The following is a 27,195-nucleotide window of genomic DNA, read 5'->3' on the forward strand; positions in this document are numbered from 1 at the left end:
CATAAAACTTGGGATGAAATCAGGCTAAAGGGAAAAAATCAGTTTAAATCAGCCGTGAGGGAGGGAGGAAGTAAGGCTGGGACTAGGGAAGGGGCAGGGGTGCAGTGAAGCCCATCGGCTGCTCCTGGGGCTACAGCAGGGAACAAAGCGGAGGGAGCTGTCAGTGGGTGCAGGGCAGGGGGCACGGCTCTTGTTACACGCCCCCCGGGAGGGCTGCAGGCTGGGGGGCTGTGCTGGGCTCTTCCCAGGGGGGCACATGTCCCGGGATCTGCGTGCAGGACAGGCTCTTCCAGGTGCTCTGAGCGGGCTGCAGCCTGGTGCCGCTGCAGGCTGGGACCTGCGGCAGCACCGGGCTCTTCCCAGCACTTGTGGTGGGTGGCAGCACCGGGAGGGGGACCCGACCCCAACCCCTGCGCCTCCCGCCCTGCCCGGGTTAAGAGCCGGGAGCCCTGTGGCCCCAGATAACAGCTTCAGCCCTGTGCCAAGCACCCAGGTCCAATCCCCTGCCACTGGGAGTGGAGCTGGGCTCTCCCGCCTGCCCCCCTCTGCCCCAGGCAGGGCTCAGGGCTCCCAGCACCTGGGACAGGGCCAAATCCAGAGCCGCCGGGGTGCAGGTAGGACCTGCCTGCCCTGGGTGCAATTCCCATGGCCCAGCCTGCCCTGCCCGGGGTCAAAGCCAGGAGCCCCGTGCCCCCAGGTAGTGGCTGTAGCCACCATCCCTCAGCCCCCATTTGGTCACCCCCTCGCCCCTCCCCCCAGTCCGCATGTGGCTGCATCCAGCTGGAAATCCTATGCCTCAGGCAGCCAGCACAGTGGCACTTCTAGCTTACTGACAACACCCATTTTTCAGTTCAAATCCCTCTTAGCCAGTACAAGTGGGGAACAGGCCATTCCCCACTTGTGCTGGCTAACAGAGATTTGAACTGAAAAACTGGTGTAAATCAGTAAAAACCAAATGACTTAAAAATAAATAAATAATCAGGGAATTGAGCAGTGAAAATCGGTAAAAACCAAGAATGCGGAACACTTGCTGTCATCTACAAGAGTGTATTGCATTTATATGCATCCTGGATAACAGCATAATTCACTTAACTGCAAAACACATTGCTAGTCCCAATTCTTTCCGTTGCTTACGTGATAACAAACACTGGTTATTGGCATATCCATTAAGGGCATAGAACCTCACAACCCCACTGTCTATTTTGTAATGTAAGTGTATGCACTTAAAGAGCGTATCCCCACAAGTGGGAACGTGCATTTCCTCGGGAACTAACAGCAGGAGCAGGGGGCCTCCCAGGGCTACAGCAGTAGTGATGCAGGTGTGCAGAGCCTGGCCAGCAGCCAGAGTGTAGCTCTGGCCAACCAGGCTCTGGTTTTGGGCAATTCATGCTGCATTGCCCTGCTTTTTTGACCGCATTTGTTTTTTTTGACACTGGGACCTCCTGGTGTCATAAAAACTCACCACGGCGCTGTGAATGCATATACATGTGATGTATGTGCTTTGCAGCGCTGCAGATAGGGGCCAGGGGTTGCACTTACATTGTGCTATTTGGTGCAGAAACTGTGAAGTGGGAAGCAGCAGTGCCTCTGTTATGAGAAGTCTTAAAAAGGATGGGAGCTGGTCAGTTGTGAGATTGTGCTCCCTTTCATTTTCAAGGCTCAATTCTAAAAAGTATATGACTGGAACAGCTCCCAGGAGGTCAGCTAGTCTAGTCCCCTGTTTAATGCGGGATCATCCTTGCCTAAGCCATCCCAGCCAAGTGTTTGTCTAACCTGCATTTAACATCCAGTGATGGCAAGCAATTCTAGTGCCTTTCTGAGTAGGTTTCTAGTAGGAGCTTCAAAACTGACTAGCTCTGGTTCCTTTCAGACCTCTAATAGCAACACTGACATAGCTGTGTACATTGTTAACATTACACTTGCAGTAAGTACATACTCTGGGAAAGCACATAGCCTTTTTTGAATCACAAAGATGATTTAGTTTAACAGAGTACATTATGCCACATGCATCTACTTGAGCCATTCTAAATTTACCCACTAGAGAGCAATAGTGCTGTCATGTTTCTCTTGCGTACGCACTAGTCTGGATAGTTTGCTCTTTTTTTTTTTTTTCTTCCAAACCTGGGAGCCTGACATTAGTATCGATATATCAGTGTAATCTTAGCACAGTGAGCTGTTGTCCATAACTAGGATTCATCGCCATGACGTACAATATATGCTGCAACAAGTGCAATGAATGGAGGAGTTCAGTTGCACTTTATCTCTGAATTGGCTTGTGTGTTGTTTAAGAGACCTTGCCATTCTGGCAAGGAAAAATCCATTGTAGCCTATATCATGCCACAAAGGAACTACTTAAACCAGTGTGAAGCAGAATGCTTGCAGTATGAATTTTTAAATGAAATGTTGCTCAAGGCAATAGTGATGATAGCTGACTGTTGTATACCTGGGACCTGGAACTCTCAGGGAGCTGGGAGAGGTTTCTTTAAAAAGGCCACTTGACTGATCACAATCACTTTTCCTTGCAGTCAGAGAGAGTGGAGAAGGTGGTGGTAGAAGAACTCAATAAAAAGCTAGAGCTGGCAGAGAAAGCTTTGGCTACAAAACAGCTTCAACTGGATGAAATTAAGCAGACCATTGCTAAGCAAGAGGAAGACCTTGAAACCATGGCTGTCCTCCGGGCTCAGGTACTTCAGAAAACTCGAGGAGGCTTGGATAGTTCCCCCTGTCCAGAAGCTGGAAGAATATACTTAATGCTGCAAGCCTTTGCTCTGAGTGCATGCCTCCACTTTTGTAAATAGATGGTATTCCCTTTTTTCATTTGATCCTGCAGATTTCTCTAGAATCTGTATTTGGGTGAATTCCCAAGTCTGTTCCCTTTAAGAGAAAGCAGTTGTAGGAACTACTGGAGTTTGAATTCTGAAGCAGAGTTTGACACCATAGATAAAATGTTAGATAAAGTGACTAGTGTAATTACTGGCCTCCCATAGGCTTAAGATAGCTGCATTATCATCAGTGGGCATCTCTACTACCAGTTTCTGTCAGATTTGCAACAGAGAGCCAATAAGAAGTCTGGCCTTGTGATTAAGGAACTCTTGGTTCTGTTTCTGGCCCTACTACGTACTTCCTGTGTAACCTTGGTCACGTCATTTACTCGTTCTCTTTCTTCACATCACAGGCCTCCAGTGACAAGAATGCTTTCTTCCCCCACCTTTTCTGTGTAGACTGCCGGCTCGCTGATCTGTGACTGCTTAGGAATATGTGCATCCTTTTGCAAAATGCTGGCCCTGATTCTGGTTGGGACCTGTAGCACTACTTTCTTTGTGCCTGCTAGAGTTTTAGTCTTTGGCATATGGCATAACGTGTACCAGGAGGATTAGAGCTGTTGTAAGGGCGCAGTGATGAATGTGACTCTATTTCCTTTTCTGACCAGATGGAGCTTTATTGTTCTGACTTCCATGCTGAGAGGGCAGCGAGAGAGAAGATCCATGAGGAGAAGGAGCAGTTGGCTGTCCAGCTGGCATACCTGCTAAAAGACCAAAGCAACCTTGAAGATCTTGGCAGGTAAGAGGCACTGCTGGCTGGGATGTCTTCGTATCATCTTGTCGGGTATCCAGGTTGTAACTGTATTGGTCTAGAGGCATGAGGAATCAGAACTCATGGTAGAGGTGATATCTTTTATTAGACCACCTAGAACAACTAGCAGCGGTACAAGGTGTCCCACTGCTAGTTGTCCCCAGGGAACCAAACATCCACTCATCTGGACGCAGCCTTAGAGACTTAAATGCTTCTGCCTGGTTTCAGACCAGCACAGACTACCACCATTGTCCTCAGATTGTACTTTAGGAAGGGTGTTTACTCTGGTGTCTTGGTTACATTTCCATTTGGATAATATATACTCTGTCTACTCTAAATTCTATCACCATCCACCACATTTTAATATAGTTTTCCATGGTATAACTGAGTGCAGAAACTAGTCGTTCTGTGATTAGTGGTTATGTGTTTCACCAAAGCTAAGAACTTGAAAACCAAGATCTCTTTGCAAACATTACATGTGAATGCATCCTGCTCTCCTGCAGGACATGGAAGACATTTACCCCAGAATGCTTTCCTGTATAACTTGCCTTTTACACTTCAAATAGACTTTCAGTTATGTTAAACAATTTAAAGTCCTTAGAATGTTACAAAGAATCAAATCCAATCCTCAGAGGTGTTTAAGTGCCTAACTCCTATTGACTCCCAGAATTTGATAGGATCCCAGTTCAGTGGGAGCTAGGAACCATCTACCTTTGAGGATCTGGACTCGATTTCTGGTCCGTAAGGCAGTATGAGTTAATGCAGGGGTCAGTAAACTAAGGCCTTTGGGCCTGTTAATCAGTTTCATCCATCTGACCTGCAAAGCCCAAATGTTGGCAGCATTTTGGTGGTTGTCAACAGCAGGATGAGGGGGTATTTTTCAATAAGGTGTGTTCATATTGATGGGAAGAAACAGTGGCCAGGTAGGAAGAACTGGCTGGCTTGGGACCAAGCAACATTATTTTGGCCCACTGCTCCTAAAAGGTTGCTTGAATTAATGCAGTTCTGGGTGACCAGATCTACTGCAGAACATTGTGACACCATCTTCTGTCTGACCTGGTGTAACATCAAACAGGAGTCTCTTCCTCATAGGTTTTTTCACTGTATTTGAAAGCAGGTGCCTCACCCCTCCTTTCATCTCTGCAGAAATTCTCTGGTGGAAATGCAAAGTCGGCATGGAGCAAGAACCTCGCTAGATCGAGAACATTTGCCTCATCTTGTTCGAAGAGGTAAATCTAAGAGAACTTTTGGATCAGGCTCTGAGATCTAGCCCTGCTGTGCCTAGTACAAACCAGCTTTGTGTTATGCCAGGGGCAGGGCGGACAACACAGAGTACTTTCAGGACTGCTCTGTCTTTGCCCAGCTGCTTACTTGGGCATTTTGAGAGCTGCTGATTGGACAGAGGGTGCAGCACTCCTGTGACAGTACAGCGGTTCATTCTAGCATAATTTCCTAGTGCTAAATTCATGCTTGCACAGCGGAGTAAAAATGGGGCCTAATAGTGAACAGTCTTTCATTTGCTTTATTGGCAGGAACTGGTGGTCAAGACTGGCAGCAGTCGAATATTCCAATGCATTCTTGCCCCAAATGTGGAGAAATTCTCCCGGACATTGACACGCTTCAGATCCACGTGATGGACTGCATCATCTGAATGCTGGCCAACCGCTCCTCAGAGGGGAATTTTTTCACCTGCCAAGCAAATAGATTTTTTTCTGCTAGAACGGGATCCAATTCTATTTCAAAGAAAGTCTTATAGGGTATTTTTCCCCCATTGGATTCAGTGAAAGCCTTCACTCTGACCCTTCTTCACACCTGGTTGGCTGTTCCTGTTTTAATTTGCTCTAGGATGAGAATGTTTATAGTCTAAAATGAATAACTGTTGCAAAGAACTCCATGTATATTTGCAGCAGTGGAAGCCTTATGTAACCTTCACCTCACAAGCTTCTCATCCTGATAGTTGATAGTCAGTTATGACTGAGGAAGATTTATTGAACCTAGCTGAATGTATGCAGTCAAAGGAGAGATGAAGATGCGCACTTTTTGTAAGTTTGAAAACTAAAGTGGTGATAAGTTTAACTAGGGAAAACTCAATCGTGTTGGAGAAGCTTTTAATAAAATGAAATAGTTTTGTATGACACATTTGGAACACATCTTGCTCTTTTGCCAAGTAGCAGTTTTATTGTGGCCCCTTCAACTGTGTAAATTTGGTGTAGAATACTTGATGAGACACATACCCTTTGCTTTGCTTTACTCAGATAGGAGCAAAGTGCAAGATAAATCAGTTGGGCCTGCAATATATATATACACTGGTATATGGTTTTATAGAAAAAGTCATAGTTTAAAATGTGCAGCTGTAATGATTCACTTGAAGTTGTACAGTAGCATTCAAAATTATTTTGCTGAAAAGAGTTGGCACAGCTATAACCTGACTGGAAGAGACTTATCTGGCTTTCTCATTTACAGAACAAAAAATAAATCTGTTTCAAAATACAGAAACCAAGTCTGCTTGTAGATATTTTAGTTGCCTTTTTATTCAGGTGCACATGCAATCTGAAAATCCACACACATTGCACAAGTGCATATGCATTGGATTAATTCAATTGTGTCAGCAGTGCCTAAATTCCTAGTTTACATAGTGATGTAATAAAAGTGCTCTCCACCAGGGTGCCATGTCAGAACAGCCTTGACTTGAGGGGCTGAGCTTGGGGGGGCTGAGCTAGAATCTCACCATGACCGGCTGCTCTTTCTTGCTGTTGTGTGGAATTACCCCTGAAACCTAGAAAATGTGACATCAAAAAGTGAAGTGGAAATGCTCATCAAATGATGTTAAATATACCTTTTTCATCCAAGCATCTTGGGTCTCTTCACCAACACTGACGGTGACAATTCTTGGCATGGGGTTTTAGTTTGCTTTTGTTTTACAGATGGAGAAACCACCATGCCAGGGAACTTTCATCCCCAGGTTCACTCATAGCAATCACTACAGCCCAGGCTGCCTAGCTCCCAATCCTTTGCTTTTTTAAAATATGAAAAATATATGGGAGCTGGGCAGCCTGGGTTGTAGTAGTGATTGCTGTGAAAAAGGTTAAAAGTCTGTGCAGGGTAAAGGTTTGTGCAATTTCAGTTTGCTGTGTCTGAGTTTTGAGCAATTACCTTTCCTTAAATGCTAAAAATGACTACCCAAGAAACATCATGGATTTCTACTACTGCAGTTAAAGTGACTTGAAACCAACACTTACTAGTCTTGCATCCAGATTTCACTTTGAGGGACTTTAGCCAAAAACATAGATGATATTATGTTGGTATTGACTAATGCCTCTTTAGAGTCATAGCATCATAGAGAAGTGGGGCTGGAAGGGACCTCCAGAGGTCATCTAGTCCAATCCCCTGCCTGAGACAGGATCATCTCTATCCAAACCATTCCATATAAACCGTAATTTAAACTCTACATAAGACTACCTTCAATCCTGACACAACATAAACCTAACACCCTAACCTGCCACAGGTAAAGGAGGGAATCATGGCAGCCAACATCCTGCTTCTGTGAAATGTCAATATGTGCTCGGTGGGTCCTGGGTGGAGAGACATGGCCCCCTGCTACTGAGGAAGGCAAAACCCCCCACAGTCCATACCAATCTGACTGGGGTAAAATTCCTTCCTGACCCCAAATCTGGCGATCGGTCTGACCCTGAGGGGAGGGGCAAGAGCCTGTAGCCAAGAACCTCAGGCTTTAGTCCTAGGAGCATTGGCACACCCCTCTTTGACAAACTAGGCTTAATCCTAACCAACTAGGCCACATCCAGATGAGCAGGAATATGCATTTTCCCAAAGGGCAAGTAACAGTGGCATGCCTTGTGTCACTGCTGTTTGCCCCTGGGGAATGCTGGGCCGTGTGTTCTCTGCCATGCAGTGGGTTACCCTGGGTGGGGTACAGGAGGCTGGGGCCAGGAACTCTGGTTGCCCCAGCAGCCCTACCTGGGGTCCTGGTGGCCTTGGGGAGCTGCAGCCACAGCACTCCTGCAGCAGGGAGTCTGGCTGGCAGCTGGAGCATGGCTCCAGCCAGCGTGGCTCCAGCCAGCCAGCCTCGTTTTGGATGGTGCACGCTGACAACACATAGGCCACCCTGAGTGTTTTTTGGCATGGGTTTTTGTAATCCCAGGATCAAAAAAAACCCCACATTGCAAAGTCAGGGAGCACCCACATGTGTAGTATGTGGTGCCACAGACAGGTCTGCAGTGCCACATACCACGTATCCGCGTTCATCTGGATGCAGCTCTAGTGTCTTTCAGAGTTGCAAACTCCAGCCTTTGAAATGTGTGAGCTTCTCTTAATGTACCCAATTTTATTATGGTACCTCTGCAATTACTATAAATTCTTTAGTATTAGCAATTTGATAGGATTACATTAGCTTTCACATGAATGTATTAAAACAGTGATTCTCAACTGGGGTCCTGCAGCACCCTTGGGTGTAATGAGATCCTTTTAAGAGTGATGCACAATACTGGCACTATTTGGTGCACAAACATGTGCACATAATTCACAATATAAACCCAGATATTTTGAATACAAATCCCCAGTGTCAAAAACATCCCAACTTTTTGTCATCTTGCTGAGCTCTTTGCAATAGCATTGCTTTATTATTTTTTCAAAGACTGAGTGAAGCTGATCTGGTGTTTTCCAAGGGAAGCCTTGAGTCTATAAATAACAACTATATTGGACCGGCTGCCCTTCCCTGCCCTCTGGCTCACTTGTGCTGGCTGCCCCCACACTGCAGCAGGCAGGCAGGCAAATGCATGACAGAGCCATGCTTTTTGGGTTAGCTCATCCCTGCAGTTATTCCTATGCTCTCAGGACCTATGAAAGGGGTGATGGGGGCAGATGGCTCTGGTTGCCGGCATGTGCAACCTCAAGGGAGCAGCTTCAGCTGCAGGGGTGGGACGGGGAAGCAAGGGGTGGAAAGATCAGGGGATGACGTCCTGCTGTTGTTGCCCTCCCTGGTATCAGCTGCAGCTGGGGCACTCCTGCAGCAGGTCAGTGTATCTCAACCTTTTTAGCCTTAAGGCAGCCCTCCACAACTTCTCCGAATTTAGCTGCTAGCTCAGTAAATCACAACCAGCACCTCAGCGTGCCACCAAATTCAGAAGAGTTATGGAGTGCTACCTTGACGCTAAGAAGGTTGAGAATCACTTTTAGTTTAAGGAGTTACAGCAACAACATGCAGTTCCTCCTGTCTTTATATAATGGACATCTACAGGGTGGAGGTACTTATGCCAAAGCCCCTAATGCAGCGGTTCTCAACAGGGTGATGCCACTGTCGTGGAGTGCAACTGTCTCGTGCACCTTTGGTTATCAGGAAGCATGCAAGAGCTGAACCGAGAAGCGGCTGCAGGAGAAAGCTGTGTCCGCCTGCATTACATTTCTGCTGCAGTTCTCGCAGGTCAGCTCCAGAGTGCCTGCCCAAAAAGGTTGGCAGCGACTGGTGTAGGGTCATGGTTCTCGGCCTTTTCAGACTTGAGCCCCCACCTCCGGAAACTCAAGGTCCCCTCAAAAAATGACAGCTCTTAGTTTTCACTCATTGCTTGACTGCAGAAAATCCTTCTGTTGTAGGTAAAAAAACAGGCTTGATTGGGACTGGAGCGTCTTGTCTCACAGCAAAGCCCAGCCCATGCAGACCCACTAGCCCCTCACCCCACATGGTGTACCTGTGAAGCCTCGCATTAACACTTGGCCTTCGAGTGAATTGCTGTCCAGGCCTGAGTTGTGTACACAACACCACCCCCCCCACCCCCCCCCCCCCCCGCCCGGGCCCATTTTGATGCAAATCAAACCTTGGACCCTGAATTAAACCCCAGATTAATGAAGCCTGAATTAAATTTTGGACTAATTAACACCAGATTAAATCACAGATATAACCCTGGATTAAACCTCAGGCTAATGAACCCCACATTAAATCCTGGAATAATTAACTTTAGATTAAATATCATATTAATGGATCACAGATTAAACTCTGTCATAATGAATCACAAATTATGCCTCAGAATAATGATTCACAGATTCACAGACATTAGGGCTGGAAGGGACCTCGAAAGATTATCGAGTCCAGCCCCCCGCCCAAAGGCAGGAAGTCAGCTGGGGTCATAGGATCCCAGCAAGATAAGCATCCAATTTACTCTTGAAGGTGTTCAATGTAGGTGCTTGCACCACCTCCGATGGCAGGCTATTCCAGAACTTGGGGGCTCGGACAGTAAAGAAATTCTTCCTTATGTCCAGCCTGAAATGGTCTTGCAGTAGTTTATAACCATTCGACCTCGTCATCCCTTGGGGCGCTCTGGGGAACAAATGTGCCCTCAGATACTGGTGAACAACCCTTATAAATTTATAGGTGGCCATCAGATCACCCCTGAGTCTGCACTTTTCCAGGCTAAAGAGCCTCATAGATCTCAGCCTGTCGTCATAAGGTCTGCTTCCCTGACCTCTGATCATGCACGTGGCTCTTCTCTGGACTCTCTCAAGCTTCCCCACATCCTTTTTGAATTGTGGAGCCCAAAACTGGACATAGTGCTCCAGCTGCAGCCTCACCAAGGCTGAGTACAGGGGGAGAATGACGTCCCGGGATTTGTTTGAGAAGCATCTATGGATGCAAGCCAGCGTTTTGCTCACTTTACTAGCAGCAGCATTGCACTGCAGGCTCATGTTCATCTTGTGGTCAATGACAACCCCCAAGTCTTTCTTCCATAGCGCTAGCCAGCGTAGCACTGCCGAGCCTATAAGGATGCTGCAGGTTTTTCCTCCCGAGGTGGAGAACCTTGCATTTTTCAGTGTTAAACACCATGAAGGGCAGAATAAACTCTGGAATAATGAACTAGAGAATAAATCCTGGATTAAACCTTGGACTAATGAACCTCAGATTGCACCCCAGACTAAACTCTGGATGAAATTCTGGATTAATGAACCTTGGATTAAATTTCAAAACAATGAATCCCAGAATAAACCTTGGACCAAAGACTAGACTAATGAACCCCAGATTAAACCCTGGACCAAACCCTGGATTAAACCTCAGGCTAATGAACCCGAGATTAAACCCTGGAATAATGAACTACATATTAAATCTGAAATGGATGAACTCCAGTTTAAACGCTAGAATAATGAACCATAAATTAAACCTCAGACTAACAGACTCCAGACTCAACCTTGGAATAATGAACTCCAGATTCAACCCTGGATTAAACATCAAACTACTGAACATCAGATTAAATCCCAGAATAAACTCTGGATTAAATTTTGGATCTATGAACCTTGGATTATACCTCAAACTAATGAACCCCAGATTAAACCCTGGAATAATGAGCTCTGGAGTCTGGATCAAACCCTGGACTAAATCTTGGATTCAACACCATATTTATGAACCTTGGATTAAACCTCAAACTAATGAACCTTGGATTAAACCCTGGATGAATGTCCCCCCAGATGAAATGCTGGAATAATGAACCGCAGATTCAACCTCAGATTAATGAATTGCAGATTAAATCCTAGAAGGAGGAACTGCAAATTAAACCTCAGAGTAAAAAACTCCAGATTAACCCCCTGAATAATGAAATGTAAACTAAACCCCAGACTAACATACTCCAGATTAACCCCTTGAATAATGAACTGCAAACTAAACCTCAGACTAACATACTCCAGATTAACCCCTTGAATAATGAACTGCAAACTAAACCTCAGACTAACATACTCCAGATTAACCCCTTGAATAATGAACTGCAAACTAAACCTCAGACTAACATACTCCAGATTAACCCCTTGAATAATGAACTGCAAACTAAACCTCAGACTAACATACTCCAGATTAACCCCTTGAATAATGAACTGCAAACTAAACCTCAGACTAACAAACTCCAGATTAAACCCTGCATCAAACCTCAAACGAATGAATTTCCGATTAAATGCCAAACGAAACCTCAGACTAAACTGGAATGATGACCCTTGGATTAAACCTCAGACTCACGCACCCCAGAATAATGATCTCTGAAGTCTGGATTAAACGCTGGATGTATGAACCTCGGATTCATAAACTTTGGGCTAACACAGCCCAGATTAACCTCTAATGTAGCGCAACCCGGATTAGCCCTCCCCCACGCAGGGCGCTCCGCCCCGCCCCGCCCCGCCCCGCCCCGCCCCGGAGCAGCTGTCCCGCAGCGCAGGGTAGCGCCGCCATGCAGGGTCAAGGGCGGGCGGCATCGCGCCTGGACACCGTCCTGCGGCACCTGCGGCCCGGCCGCCCCGTATCCTTTCCCGCTGCAAGGCCTGGGGAGCCGGGGCTCCAGCCCGCCGCGCTCCTCCCTGCCCGGGCCCTGGGCCTGCTCCGCCTGCGCCTCTGCTCTGCTCACCCTCTCTGTACAGGGTGGAGGACACTGGAGCAGAAAGCAGGAAGCTTTACTAGTGCTGCAGCCTCCCCCTGTCCCTGTCGCTCTACGAAGTGCAACGCTGCTGCATAACTAATCCTGCCCTTCTGCAGCACTGCTGGCTCCTGCTACAGCGTCCAGGCTGTTTTTATGATGTTTTCCGGTCCAGCCTGGCCCTTGGGCTCGTGAAGGTGACGGACGGGCCCTGCCCCAAACGATCTGGCAGAGCAGGTGGGGAGGTCACCGCGGCGGGTGTGTGTCCGTAGACAGCAAATGCCGAGGAGGATCCTGATTTGCGGTGACAGAAGAGACATGGGGTGAAGTGGAGAGTGGGAAAGAGCAGGGGCAGGGTTTGGTGGGGAGAAAGGAACAGGCTCCGGATGGAAGCCCCATAATTCGGTGCACAAAGTAGACGGGGAAAATGCGTGGTAGGAAACAGCCTGGCGCTGATGAAAGAGATTGCCTGGGTGACTTCAGGCTGTAGGTATCTTCCTTCGTTATTTTTTGTTTACCACCATCTTTCAGCAACCTGCGCAGTTTAGCTTCTTCTGCTCACAGGCGCTGTATGTACATACGACTAGCAGCCCCTGCCCTAAATGGTCCGGAGACTAAAAGATCTGGTGGAACAGGTGGATGGGAGGAACAGGTTGGGTCACGGGCAGGGGTGATGAAAATAGTGTCTCGTTTTAGCACAGATGAGCTTTGTTAAAAAGGTTGCTTCTCCTCGAAAACGGCATCCTCTCTCTTCAAGTGGTGACGTGTCTGTGGTGACATCACGTCTCCAGTGTCAAACCCCTTGGAGACCTTGTCCCTCAACCCTGACCTGGGGCTGATGGTCTTGCAGACATGCATGTTTGTTTTGTCTGTTAAATCTTTGGGTTTAGTACAAGGGTGGGCGAGTGTTGGCACAGGCAGCCTCGAGAAACTGGAATTTCCTCTGGGGGAATTTTCAAGAGCAAGTTGGACAGATGCTTGGCTGGGATGGCTAAGCTAAATGAGCACATGATGTCCCTTCCAGCTGTGCTGTCCTAAATACTTGTTGCCAGTTTAGCTCTGGCTTTAGTTGTGCCAGATTTGATAATCTATGAAACATCAGCGCTAATCAGTGTTTGAATTGGTGAGAACAGAGGGAAGCCCAGATGTTGTACAGAATTGCCCAGATGTTGTATAAAGATGTGCAAAGTTGCCCAGATGTTTTATAAAGAAGTTGTACAAAGTTGCAGCTTTGAGCAGGGGGCTGAACTAAATGAGCTGGCGAGGTCCCTTCCAGCCCTACCTTCCTATGTTCGTAAGTGCCTGTTGCTAGTTTAGCTCTGGCTTCAGTCATGCCAGCTTTTATAACCTATGAAATGGAGCTGGTCAGCATTTGAATTGGGGAGAACGGAGGGAAGCCCAGATGTTGTACAAAGTTGCGTTATTGCAATCTAGTAGGTAACACGTTCTCATCTATTCTGCACCGGTGAAGCATTAGTGCTTCAGGAAGGGCTCTCTTTCCACAACAGAAAAGTCAAACCAGCATCCTGGTGAAGCTCCAGAAACGAGAAGCAAGCACCAGTTGGGTAAATTCCAGCTGAGTGTTATATTGACATTTCTAGAGCACCTCCTATAACTTCAGCTTCTCTGGAGATGGCTGCATGAGCGGTACCGGCAGCCATCGGTCTGGGATTTCCCAACTTTTGTGAGTGGAGTGCTTGACTTTGCAGCCCGCATCATTTTCTAACTTGCTCCAAACTGTACTTGTGTTCTTGACCTCAGATGTGGTGTGGTGGCAGGCATGAGGCTTGTGTATGGGTGTGGCTTGTTCTACAGGTTAGATTGCCATTTGAAGGTATTAATCCCTTGCAAAGTTGTTATATGGATTATGACATGTATTTATTGTGGTTTAACCTGGGTAATAACCATCAGATTCTGGGACTCCTGACATATTTGGAGATGCTCTTGTAAAAGTAATTATATTTTTGTATTCCTTAATCTATACTGCAGGCAGCACTTCCTACTTCAGCACAAATTGGTGCTGCTACAACCCCAGTGGGGTTCCAGTAAGTGACATTTAACTTTCATTTTCATATTAAGTTTGAAGATGAGTGTCCGCTCTCTATATAATTGCCTCTCTTTTTTCTTATGGCCATATTTAACTTAAGTCCCCTTGAAGATTTACACTCAATGTGCAAATTAAATCTTGTGGGGGCATTTTCTCATCTGTTTAAAGTGACTTGGAGACTGATCATGTTTCAAGGGTCTGTTTACGTGAATATGACCCTCTCAGATAGGTATATTGAGAATCAGATATGTCCAGAGCCCCTGCTTTCATGCTTTGGAGGCCAGAGGTTGAGTGCTGTGTTCTTTTTTTCCCCTGTTGTTGAATTTGGGTGGAAAGAAGAGGTGAGCGGTGGTGGCACTTGTCCTCTGGGTGCTCAGAGTGCTCCCGGCAAGCATGGAGTTCTGGTAGGAGTTGCACTGATGTGCCAGTGAAGGCAAAGAGCACACTGCACATGCACCACGTGGCCAAAGGGGCTGTGGCTGCAATCCCTCACCTCCCTTCTGGATCCACCCATGGAGACCTCCTTTTAGGAGGGCGGGAGGTGTGTCGAAGGGACAGCTGCTTTTATACCTAGAACTCACGCTTCCAAATCGAGAAAACATTATACTAAATAATCATGTATGTAACACCTTGAACATACTCAGCTGGATTAGGAAACATGTAAGTCTAAGGGAAAAACAAACAGCTTCTCATTATACATTCCTCCTCTTGCCCAGTGTCATTTTACCCTGCATTTTATGATGATCTACCAAGGGTAGGACAGGTTTTATATGCAGTCTGTATTTTGCCAGGCAGCTTTCTGGAGCAGCGCTCAGAATTGAAACTGTTCAAAACCCAACAGCAAAAATTAGGGTCTAAACTATTTTGCCTCTTAAAAGCAAAACCCTTTCTTCACAGTCAGGAGGGGGGATCATTATCTTTTTTCTTTCCTGACTGTGATTTGTTCATAGAGAAGATCAGTTTTCAGGATTTTTCTTAGAGAACTATCTTTTCATCTCTGTAACCAGTTTCCCCCTGTCAGCAGTTAATTCCATTAAATTTGTATTTTATTTTTCTTTTCAGGCCACAGCTGAAATGGGAGCAGTCCATGGAGAACTTTGGTACTTCCTCCTCTTTGCACTTATGTAATCATTTCTGTTTATCTTGGCAGTTACACGCTAGATAATGATCTTCTAACCCCAGAGCAAAGGCACTTCTATGATGAAAATGGTTATCTACTCATTAAAAACCTTGTTTCTGATGAAGACATTGAGCGTTTCAGGTACAGGGCAGCTATCTAATCCAGCCACAAACTTTTTGCTATTTGGTAATTTTGCATAATTTATTGAAACCCCATAAACCTCGGGGTCTCCTGAACTGGAAGCACAGTATCAATGACTAATTTATCTCTGCATTTCAGTGTTTTAGAGAGAGGTAGTTAGCAGTGTCTATCTGAAGTCGGGCAGATGGCCCAATTTATTCAGAAAGCTATAAGATTAAATATTTTAGTGTAGTAAAGTGGTGGAATGCCTACTGACATTTTTTTTTAAATATTCTTTTTCAGAAATGAATTTATAAAGATCTGTAAAAAGGAGATACAAGTACCTGGATTAATAGCAATGCGAGATGTGACCATTGCTAAGTCAGAGTTCGTTGCAGATGAAAAAGCTATTACTAAAATTCAGGATTTTCAGGAAGATGCAGAGCTCTTCAGATATTGTACCCTGCCTCAGGTTAGAAGGGGAAATCTTAGCATACTGGTTCATAAAAATAATGGCCCATGTAAAGAAACGTGTATCGTCGGGACATCAAAGCCTCCTTTGTCCACTCCCAGATGTAACCCTGAGAAAGGGGTGTGAGGGGTAGGGGACACTTAAAGCACTGCTAGACTCACTTCACTGTGAGCTTTCTAAACTGTGCCCAACGGCAGCATCCAAAGGGCAACTGGATTTTACAGGTTTAGGTTATTTTAAGAACGAGCACATTTTTTTTTCTTTTAATAAAAGTAACAAAATAGATCTACCTATGTGGAAGTGCTGTAGAAATCTCTTTATAATCGGATTATATTGCATGTAGCAACATAAAATATGATAAATTTGCTCCTGTAAAACATGCTTACCCTTCAGGCTCATTTAGAAAAAACATATGTGAACAAGTAACATTTCGTAGTTCTTTTGATGTGGCTGTTATAGTGCAATAGCTTTCTGCAGCCCTTTGGCAAGATTAACTATAATAACCACACAGTGTTTGCCAGTATCATTTTATCTCCAGTCGGGACCTACATCAGCACAGCTGTGCTAGCCACAGATCCCACCCCATTAGGACTGACTGCTGGTCAGTCTTGCCAGTAAAAGTGTATAGTTTAGACCTGACCAATACATGGTGATTGCTTTTTGTTGGATTGTACTACATATTGCAACAATGTAATTTCTTTCTTTTTCTTAATTTTCTTTACCTTAGATCCTAAAATATGTTGAATGCTTTACCGGGCCAAACATAATGGCCATGCACACAATGCTGATAAATAAACCTCCAGACCCTGGTAAGGATGATATTAGATGAGGAGGAAAAAGAAGCTTAACTTTATAATAATGGGTGGCTTTCTATCTAGTTAAGAATTTTTTAAGTGCAATTTTTCACCTAGACTTTAAGTGTTCTTTGTTTTTTTCTAGTTGAGGGCTCTGAATCAGTCAGGTTCATACCTATTTTTAAGCATGTGAGTACTTCCACTGAAGTCACTGGGGGGTACTTATGTATTTAAAGTTGGGCACGTATCTGGCTGAATTAGGGGTGTTGTATTTTTAGTTCAAAGCTGAGAAACTTTTTTTCCTAACGGCTTTAGAATATGGTTTTTGCACACCTCACCTCTTCTAAATAGGAATCTGAATCACCTGGGCAATGTTCCTTTTGAGGAAATTTTGTTTCAGGGAGTGTTATAGCTTGGCCATATCCTGCCAGTATTGTTGAAAATTTTCTAAACCTGCTTCTTGATTCGGGAATAAATTAACTTTTGGCCAATTTGAGCTTTGCACTGGGGGTTACTGGCTTCATGTATTAACTGGAAAAAACTTTTAACTTGGAAAAATATTGACTTCTAAAAAAATCTGTCTGCAGCTTGAGACTTTAAAATCTCTCTTAAAGTAGACTAAGATTTATAAAGCCTGGGCCCAAAAGTTAGGCCCTTTTGAAAAATGTATGGATCTTTTGGGTTTGTGCCTGTATTAAATGTAGGTTAAAGGCAGGCATTATTGTTCAGATATAGCCTGTAACAGCCTGAGTTTTCAAAACCTCAGCATTGAGTTAGAAGTATAGATAGTGTCCTCCGGTAAACTGAGCATTTGAAATAAAGACTTAAGAGCATAATTTTTGGCTCTTATTCTTGAAAATCTTGACCCTAAAGCATATGAGAGAGATTTCTAAATCTTAACCTCTTTTTTTTTCAAAGTTACACTAGATGAATTTAATTTGATAATATTCAGATAGACTCTGTTTTTATTTTTCACAACTACCTTTGTTAGTACTTTTAGCAAATATCTACTGTATCAAAACACTTTAACCTGGTTTATGAGCATCATCTCCCCTGTGCGCTGCACTTAAAAGTGCAGTAGAGTTTACAAGTCTTGGAGTAGCGAGAGGTAGTTAGCCACATTCGTTTTAAGTCAGGGCAGGGTGGCATGGTTCAGAGGCTAGCTGTTTCAGCAAAAGCTTTCTTAGCCAATACCCTACTTTGTCATACGCTACAAATGGACTTTCCAAGTATTTGAGGAAATTTGAATTTAGAAATGCAACAGACACTTGATCCATTTTTAAACTTGGTCCATGTGAAACATCACTTAATAAAATAACAATTACCATAAAGTTCATGGCTGGAAATATAATGCATTTCACACCCTGAATCTAGCCGCTCCCCTACTCAGTACAAAGTGAGACTAGTTCTTACAGCATGCTGTGACCCCTCTTGATTGCTAAACAGTAAAAACTCCCCACTGGTGCCAAATGGTTTAAGCATTTCCTTGATGAGAATTCTTCCTGTTCCAGGTAAGATGAGCTCTCGCCATCCCATGCATCAAGATTTGCACTACTTCCCCTTCCGTCCTGCAGATCTCATTGTGGCTGCCTGGACGGCCATGGAGCGGGTAGATCGCAGCAACGGCTGCCTGGTTGTGTTGCCTGGAACACACAAAGGCTCCCTGAAGCAGCACGATTACCCGGAGTGGGAGGTAGAGTTGCATGTGGGGTTCCTGTGGATTGTGTGTGGAGTCTGTGGCCCGTAGACGTGGGGTTTGTTTGGTAAAGTTGAATCGTGCAAATTTGTTATTGGCTAAAGCAGCTATGTAGCTGCGAGGTTTTCTGGTATGTCTTGTTATGGAGTATGAGCCTTTTTTGGGTCAGGGATTGACTTCTGTGTCCATGTTGCACACTGGGTGCCGGGTGTTCCAGTAGCCGAGAGAGTGATGATGGGCACGCGGTTCGGTTGTTCACTGGGCAGACATTACCCCATACTGGAAGTGGGGATAGTTTTTCTGCTTCACAGTCCTCCAGCCCTCAGTTGTCAAGAAGTTTATGCAAATTCGTAACGTGTCAGGCATAAGTGGCACCCCTCTTTCTGACCCTGTGGACTGGAGGAGTGGCATGGGGTCAGATGGCAGGCCAGATCCCATGCAGGGTCAGTGCGTGGGGTCAACATGGGTGTGATCCAGCATGCTGGCATAACCCCATGCAGCCAGCCTGCAGATACCAGGGGTCCAGAAATTTGAAGGCAGTTAACATTACCACTGCTCCCCCACCACCAAATTTCAGGACCCTTGGAGAGCCCTGAGGGCTGGATGACACAGCTCCATGTGCCAGATCCAGCCTGGGGGCTGGAGGCTGAGCATCCCTGGTATAGAAGACACAGTAATGTCTAGTCCCAGAGGTTGGCCCCAGGAACACATTTGTTTTCTTCAGGCAGATAGGAGTGCTGCAGACATATGTAAGATCAGACACTTAGCAAAATGAAAATATCCTCCTAGAAGAATAGTTTGTAAGCCAACTGTACAGGCCTATGAGGAACATCTTTCTTGCCTGAATAATTCTCTTGAACGTAGTGGTTTGGGGTATTGCTTCAAAAAAGAATCTAGTGTTCTTGCAACATCACGTAACTCAGAAATGGCCAGACTGAATTAGGCACACTTTCCCCTCAGAAACCCACAGGCAGCTCTTAGGAAGGCACATGAAATTATATAGATTTCCCACTTCCCCCCTCCGCCATGAGTCTCTGCAGCAGTTTAAACATTTGAACTTTGTATTGTCTCCAGGGTGGTGTCAATAAGATGTACCATGGGGTGCGTGACTATGATGCCAACCAGCCCAGGGTTCACCTTGAGATGAAGAAGGGTGATACCGTGTTCTTCCATCCCCTGCTGATTCACGGCTCAGGAGCAAACCAAACTCAAGGCTTTCGAAAGGTAAGAACCATTTCAAGGTAAAGTATGCAGTTTGCTGTATAGTCTTTTTAACATAAAACATCTTTAAAAAAAAACTCCTCTCAAATCTGTGAATATCTCGCAGTTCCTTGCATGCCAGGAGATTTTTTGGTTTGTTTTTACAGGTTTCTGAAGCGACTTTTGCTGTAATGCTACTTTAAAATAGGCCAGTTTCACTTTTAGAGAAGTGATGTAATGCAGTAGTATATTTTTGGAGAGGTGTATAGTAAGGCCCAGGTTCTGGGAAGCAAATGAACACTAGCAATTCCAACAGAATTCAAAGCTATTTCATCAGATTTTAAGCTGCCTTTGAAGGAGAAAGTGTATTGCTTTTATTTTTTCACCTTCAAAGCCTTTAATATGAACTAACTAATCCTCATATAGGGAGGGTGAGGCTTAGATTAATTCAAGTTTGAATGACTCATTGACCTAATGCCACTCTGAAAGGCTCCTTAAAAAAGGAACAATATGAATTATTATTAAAAGTGCTTTTTTCCCAGGTGAAGATTTCCAAAAGCAGAGGCACATGCTAAAAGCATAAGGAGGGGCTCACACGGGGCTACAACAGTGTCTGCACTAAAATGGTTTGGTAGGGTGTCAACGGGTCACTACACAGCAGCTTTTGGCTTCGGGTCTGTAACTATAGCAGAACTGACTCCAGATTTTTTTCATGCAGGCAATATCTTGTCACTTCGCAAGTGCGGATTGCCATTACATTGATGTCAAGGGTACTAGTCAAGAAAACATTGAGAGAGAAGTTCTGGAAATTGCACGCAAAAAATACGGTGTGACTGTCCCTATTACCTTGAAGGTAACCAAGAATCAGACCCTGCAGCCAGTTGTCCTAATGACACAATACATTTTTAGTTGCAGTTTATGCATATTGATTGTGTGCTTCGGGTATTTTGTGCTTTTTATTATTTAATTCATAAGCAGTTATTTAAGGGTCATGACCCATCCATTTTAAAGTGTTTTAACATAGGTCCACTTACGACTGTGAGCAGATGAGAAGGTTTGATGCTTATTATGGTGACTGGCAAGCCTGGTTTGGCTTATCTTGCCAAACTCAAGCGAGGGAGAGATTCCAGGGATAATGCTCGTGAGGTGAGGCAGGGTACATCTGTGAGTTTAGACTCCAAATGGTATACTCACCACTGGTGCTAAAGTCCACTGTGGTGGGGAGCTACAAGACAGAGCAGATAACCTGGTACTCCTTGCACGGGACTGAATGGTTGCTGTTGTTCAGGGCAATTATAGGATTAGCTCAAAATTTTGTCTTAAAAGTGATTGGTGTGACTTCTGTTTAAAGTCAGTAGCTGCACCCAAAGATCTGAGGAGAATTTTGATTGGTTGTATGTGCTTTTTAATATAATCCCCTTGTAACAATTGGCACTTGGGACATTAGCCAGAGTGGTGGGTATCATGGGTATCTTACTGTATCTGGAAATTGCCCGGCACAGCAGGTTCCTTTTAAATCAGCAGCACAATAGTCTATTCTCTAATTGAGCATCCATTGGAGGAAGGTCAGCTGCTTGCTACTGCTTGGTTTTTGGTGTCTTTTTGATCCCCTCCCCACCTCCCACCCCTAGTTCTTCCAACCTAGCTAATCAACAGCTTTTATACCCCACCCATCAATGTGGAATCGAGGCAGCATGGAGTAGATTTCTCCAAAGCTTTGTTTAGAGAGAGATTTTTTTTTTAATCTTCAGACCAGTCACCGACATGTACTAATTTCCATATGTAACTGCTCTTCTTCAGCTTCCCTGACTTGCCCCAGGCAGAGCTGGCATCAGGACTGCACATGGAGATCAGAATTCCCTGTCCGTTCTCCTGTGCCCGTTCTGTGTCTCTCTCAGCCTAGGCTGGCTTGCTTCCACTTTTGCAGAGAAATGGTGACAAATGTAGTCATTTTTTTTCCTGTTTCCATATTCCTATTTTGCACCTAATTCTGTCCACTGGTTTCTTTGTAATCTTGTGCCCTCTACCTGGTTCCTGTGTGCTTTCACGGAAACTGTCTGCTGTTGGAAAGGAGCACTGTAATAAATCTAGTCATCCAGAGAGCATGTTACGTTGTACAGAAGGTCAAAGCAGCTGAAGATGCAAAAGGGAGGCATAATATTGTGTGTACAAGAAAATAAGTTTTTTTTTCTTTCTGTCATCTGATTTGTTCCTCTTGCAATATATGGGTGTTATCCCATAGGATTATTATTATAAATGTGACAGCTTCTTGTTTTTAGTTGAATAATTTCAGTGAAGTGTTTGTGTCTCTCTCCTACTTCTTCCTTCCTTGATATTTTTTCTCCTTTCATATGTCATAGAATTTATATGAATCTCACAGACAGACTTATCTTTTTGTGGCCTTCAGTATTTGTGTGTCGACGTTGTTCTGCCATAATATATTTATACAGAATCTTTAGGGAAAAAAATCAAGAATTTTGTTAATTTTAAAATATGTAGCTAAGCGGAAAAACATTTCAGCTTGGGTGTCTTCAGAAATAAATACTGTGCCCCAGTCTACCTAATATTATATTTTCTTGCTGTGACAGCTCTGCTCATAATTCAAGGGAATCAGCCTGTTCTTTCCCCAGTTATCTGTGGAGGTGGCCTGCTGTCACTATCCTCCTTTCCCGGCTTCGCCTCCTTTCTCTCCTGTTACACCTTGATCTTTTTCTTTAGGTTTGGGAAGCAGGTGGCAAGGTCAGGGGATGCCCTTGTTGGATGTGTTGCTCACCAGGTTCTCTCTCTCAGCTTCCTTCACCTTAGTTCTGGGCTGTGTCTACCACTTTTGCTGTTCCTCTTCTCCCCAAGGCAGCTGACCTTTTCTGCAGGAGCCGAGCCTTGCCAGGGTTCTCCTTGATATGTACAGCTTTTTATTCTCAGGTTGGAGGCTCTGTTTTAAAGTCCACAAGCTCCAATCCAATAATTACCGCCCCTTATGAGCAATCGGGTTCACTGTCCACACCTCTGCCTTGTTCAGGCTTCTCTGGGACCTCCTTCCTCTCCTCACAGTCCCACCACAAACCAAAGGATTAGTCTCCACGAAAAATACTCAAACAGAAATGGAATCAGTGCCCTCTTAGCAACAACACAGTCTTCTGCCTCCAATATGACAGCCACAAAAAAAATAAAGAAAAAATCATATCCTGTCTAATTTGTTTCCATCTCTCCATTCAAAATCTCCCCAACAGGCTGCTTCTCCCCTTTCTCCTGTCTCTTCCAAATCCCCTGCAGCTCAATCATCCTATTCCGGGGTCAGGAACTCCATCCCACTGCTCTGTAGGCCTTCTTTCCCAGACAGTTGCTAGGTCTGGTTCAAACTCTTTCCGCTCCTCTTTAGGTCCTTCAGCAGAGGTTTAAATAACCAGGTAACTCTCCCTGTCTCACTTCCTGGTGTCTGGGATGGAGTCGCTAATCAGTTAATTATCGAGTCCTTAAACCACCTGCTGTTTCATCTGTGAAAATGGTGGGTGGCCCTCTATATTCCCTTCTGGGTTCTTCTTTTTCCCCTACTCTTTAAACTCTACAACCTCTCTCCCTCCGTCTCTCGTTCTCCTCTGTCTAGTAACAGGGCCAGGGTTCATGCATCTCTCCCAAAAAACAGTTACTAGATATTTTAGCATACATTATATGAAAGAAATACAGTAAGAGCAGGTTCTACCACTTACAGGTGAAAGCAATCCATGAGGAGCAGAGCAGTGAGCAGGCTCAGCTTCCTGGCTGCTGCTACTCAGTTAGATGGTATATGGAAAGATTTTTTTCCCTTGGTTCTGTTTTCCACTCCCCAAAACCAAAACTAAACAAGGGCTGTAATATATTCTAGGGCATGCTGCACATGAGAAAATATGGCAATCTGTTCTACTGCTGTTAACTTTCTTTTTGTTTTAAGGACACCTGGATGATACGGGGACGGCTTGTGAAAGGAGAGAGAATTCATCTTTAGACAAATCTTTGAACACCAGGAATGGAAAACCAAGTGCCAACACGTTGTATTCCCTGGGCACAGACTCAGTCTCCACTGTGGTTTGCTCATAATATTGCACTTTCTCTTTCTCCATGTTTTGTCTGACTTAGGCTAAATATTGCATGCAAGTTCATGTCTAACAAATCTGCTTTATGGCATTTGGGGTTGAAATGTGAATGCCCTGAGCTTTACTGAGTGTTAGAGAAAGTACTTCCAGAAAACATGCCAGCAGTAACAAAACAGAGGTATTCATTGTTTGTTAAAGAGCTGAGAGGTCTCGCCCACCTTCTTAAATCTTATCAGTAAGTAACTACCAGTTTTGGATTCGGATGCATCTATCTTGACATAATCTGAATTGATACTAATAACTTTTATATGCTCTTCTAGCTATAATGGCTTTAGTTTTTACTCAACAAATGAAAAGCAGTAAAGTAGTCTATTTGAACATGAAGCATCTTGATGTGGTGCTATATAGGGAATGTTTAGTTGATTTAGAAAAGATGGAGAGTAGTACAAGAACTGCAAGGGAGGTAAAGAAATTACTAACATTGAGATGGTGGCTTTCACTGAAAGGGAAGCAGTGGAGCTGGAAGAAGGTAGGAAGGTTACCGATTGAGCTCTTTAGTGACTAGATATAAGAAGGTAGGGGTGAGCTGATGGGGTGGTTTGGCAAAATACTGGAATATCAGCCAGGGAGAGCTGGCAATTACCTTGTTTGAAATTGGCTCCAGTGAGCAGAGATTTTTCTCTTAACCTTTTTACTTGCTTCCCTCTCTTCCATTTGTTGAAAAATAAAGGGTTCCTCTTCTGAAACTGCCACATTTATAGGAAAAGGCTTGGTGCTTCATGGCAATGCAGGGAAGTTAATTTAAAAAATGGTAAAATAATTATACTTATCTGCCTAAAAATGGCTAAAGCCAGCAAGGTCTAATTGCTGCAGTGCATTGTAATGCACTTGTTTTTTAAGTTAGCTGTTTTATTAAGACAAAAAATACTTTGAAATAAAGATTAAGCTAAAACAACTATGGATATGTTGGTCCTTTATTTCCACAGATCTGATACTATGCTGATGTTGGATGTAGAAAGTCATTCCTCCAAGAGATTGTGGGTCATGGTAACTTCCCTGGTTCTCTCTAAATATTTGTGATCTTTTTAACACACAAAACCACCACAATGACAGCTTTTCTGTAAAGGGACTCTGTGGGCTCAGTATTTTATCTCTGGAGTCTTTTGTTTAATCGCATCTTGCCTTGGGACACTTAAACCCTGGTCTAGCACCTCCAAAAGCATGCCCAGACACTGGGGCACTCAGTTGTTGACTATCCAAGGGGCTGGGAATGCTCTCCCATCTTCCTATTAGATTTTCTGTACAGGAAATTCAAGATTCATGGGACCAAAGGAAGAAGATAAGAGTGGATAAAACCTGAGCCTAGTGGTTAGGGACACTCATCTGAGGAGGGAGACTTGGACTCCCTCGGTCAGTGTTGTTATGAAAAATGAGGTAGCAGTGGAGAAGATGCCTAAATCCTGCCCTTGTCTGGGGTTTGGGAACCATGGATCTGGAAGGGATCACCAAAGTAAAAAGAGTCCACCCCAGGAAATTGGGGAATTGTGTATTAACTTTGTCCACAAGGAGCCACAAAACATGCAAGTCCGTTGACACACCAAACTACCAAGCTAACACTGTATAACAAACTTGGGATATTTAGTCCAAAATAGACCCCTACATTATTTTGCAGGACGTAGGAGCTTATCTGGGCTCCTGTGGTGTTAGGGAATTTGTTAAGATTATTTAGGCATTTTAGAAAGGGAATTGCTTGTGTGTTATCTTAAAGAAGTAACCTGCAGTGGGGGAAAATTCCTAGCTGACTCCAAATCTGATTTCTTTGGTCCTGACTGTGGGAGCAAGACCCTTTAGCCAGGGACCTGAGATGTATCTCAGCAGCATTTAGAAATGCTACCTCACCTTGGCCTGTTTCCCCATATCTGTCTTTGGCTGTGGGATGTGAAGGCATAACAAGGGCTAGCAGCCTTATGTGATCTAATAGCTACCTTAGCACATTGATGAGAAACTGCAAATGAGTATTGATTGTAATAGAGCAGAAATATAGGAAGTAGGAACATAGAAATATAGAAAATATGAAAGGAAAAGCAGAAATATAGAAATTAGGAAACTGGTTTGGACTGGCATAAAATGTAGATGTGGTAGTGTTGGAGGGATGTTGTAGCTGTGATAGCCCAGCAAATACGCACAAGGCAAGGGTTTTTGCAAGTGATAAGTTTTATTGGACCTATAAAAGATATCACCCACAAAAATCCTTGCATCTCTTATAAAACTTATATTGAGGAGAGCACAGCTAATAGAGAAACTAGGAGTTAATGCATATCTAAAAGATTCATAGCTATACTGTCTAGTGAAACACAAGATCAATAAACCTGGATTAAGCAGAGGCTGATTTCTGGTTGCCAGCTTCAACATGAGCGGTATCTGCAGCTCACAAGCACATGGAATTGTTGCCACGTGCTTCTTCATCCCAGTTTGAGCATTGTCTTAAAAAGAACAGATTGACTGTAGAAGTGCTCAACCACTGGGCAATCCCCAGCACTGGCCAGTTTGTAATGCAGCAGAAGAATCGCATTACATAACCCACCAGGTACCAAGTAATACTAGTACGTTGCAGGGAGGGAGGGAATTCTTCCGCATGTTGGGTTAATCCAGTGCAAGGACTTTTGTAAACATTAAAATCCGAGGAAGATGAACAAGGTGAGGAAATCTACCGTATTTACTCAAATCTGAATCCTGAGTTTAAGACAACCCCCCTCCTCCATAATTAGATTCTTTATATGGGAAAACTTGTATATTTCTTTTAATCTTCCAGATATAGAATCTGATTGTCAGAGGGTCACCTTAAATTTGTCACCCCTCCCGCCCCACACACACACACACACACACACACACACACACACACACATACACTGCTATAGCAAGGGAAAGTAGTAAAGTAGTGTCTAGGGGGCTCAAGTGGCTGGGGTGGGGGCTAACTGAATTATTTCAGTGTAGTGAGTAGGGGGCTCAGGTGGCTGGCAGGGGTGGGTCTTGCCCTCTGGCCTTCCCCCCACTTCTTTCCCCTGCAGCCTTCCTGCCCTTCCCACTGGCTCAGGGCCAGAGTCAGCAACTCCCCTCCCCCCCCCCCCCAACTTTATATGTATATCTAAGATGAGGCTTTGTTCTCCAAGATGATGTAGGAGGGTCATCTTAGATTCAAGTAAATACAGTCAAAAGACTGTTGCAACTACTTGGCCAAGCCTACCTCACCTACACTCAAAAGTGAAGTGTCTTCAAAACAAATATTTACCTAACTACCCGTGAGATATTACACATCTGCCATCCAGTGCAGAAACCAGTCCAGTGTTCAACCGGTTTACTTAACTAAACTTTGGATTGGGCCTTTTTTAAGCCCCTCCATGTGATTTTTGTGGTGACCTCTGACATTGACACCTCAAAGCAAGATCTGCTAGTAGACTTAATACTTTTCTGTCTTGTGTGCATAATTCAATTAACTTTAGAGGGAGTTCAGGTCACAACAAAGCTATAGCTAGATTCCCAACCAAAAGCACTCTTTTGAGATTACATTAAGTATAGTTATACTGATCACTTCTGGGAAAAAGTGAACATTATAGTTGTCTACAAATATATTTTTATCTGAAAATTAAGAATTACATTTCTACTTAATTGAAATTAATGTGGACAGCTATAACTAAGATCACACAAAA

At 44.3% G+C, this 27,195-nt stretch overlaps 2 protein-coding genes across 5 annotated transcripts in view; both read left to right on the forward strand.

Annotated features, from left to right (window-relative positions):
* OPTN (optineurin) overlaps positions 1–6,069 on the forward strand; it is a 28,096-nt gene extending 22,027 nt beyond the window's left edge. Inside the window, exons 11-14 of one of the 3 annotated variants that reach the window (XM_059725789.1) lie at positions 2,526–2,684; positions 3,431–3,561; positions 4,720–4,802; positions 5,106–6,069. In XM_059725789.1, coding sequence (XP_059581772.1) covers positions 2,526–2,684; positions 3,431–3,561; positions 4,720–4,802; positions 5,106–5,224 — 492 coding nt within the window. In that variant the 3' untranslated portion in view covers positions 5,225–6,069. Of the gene's footprint in view, positions 1–2,525; positions 2,685–3,430; positions 3,562–4,687; positions 4,803–5,105 lie in introns of all 3 variants that reach the window. The other 2 variants (XM_059725790.1, XM_059725791.1) reach the window with 2 other exon arrangements.
* Positions 6,070–11,748: 5,679 nt separating this feature from the next.
* On the forward strand, positions 11,749–24,444 carry PHYH (phytanoyl-CoA 2-hydroxylase). 2 transcript variants are annotated; one of them, XM_014607563.3, is made up of 9 exons: positions 11,749–11,855; positions 13,959–14,014; positions 15,167–15,277; positions 15,560–15,728; positions 16,456–16,537; positions 18,034–18,215; positions 19,293–19,442; positions 20,137–20,271; positions 23,347–24,444. In XM_014607563.3, the coding sequence occupies exons 1-9, from the start codon at positions 11,787–11,789 to the stop codon at positions 23,398–23,400; spliced, it is 1,008 nt and encodes a 335-aa protein (XP_014463049.2). In that variant the 5' UTR covers positions 11,749–11,786; the 3' UTR covers positions 23,401–24,444. The 2 variants fall into 2 exon arrangements, with proteins under 2 accessions (XP_014463049.2, XP_059581775.1); XM_059725792.1 differs by lacking the exons at positions 11,749–11,855; positions 15,167–15,277 and adding an exon at positions 15,079–15,116.
* Positions 24,445–27,195: the final 2,751 nt, after the last annotated feature.

Source organism: Alligator mississippiensis, chromosome 4, assembly GCF_030867095.1.
Source record: "Alligator mississippiensis isolate rAllMis1 chromosome 4, rAllMis1, whole genome shotgun sequence".
Taxonomy (NCBI): domain Eukaryota; kingdom Metazoa; phylum Chordata; order Crocodylia; family Alligatoridae; genus Alligator; species Alligator mississippiensis.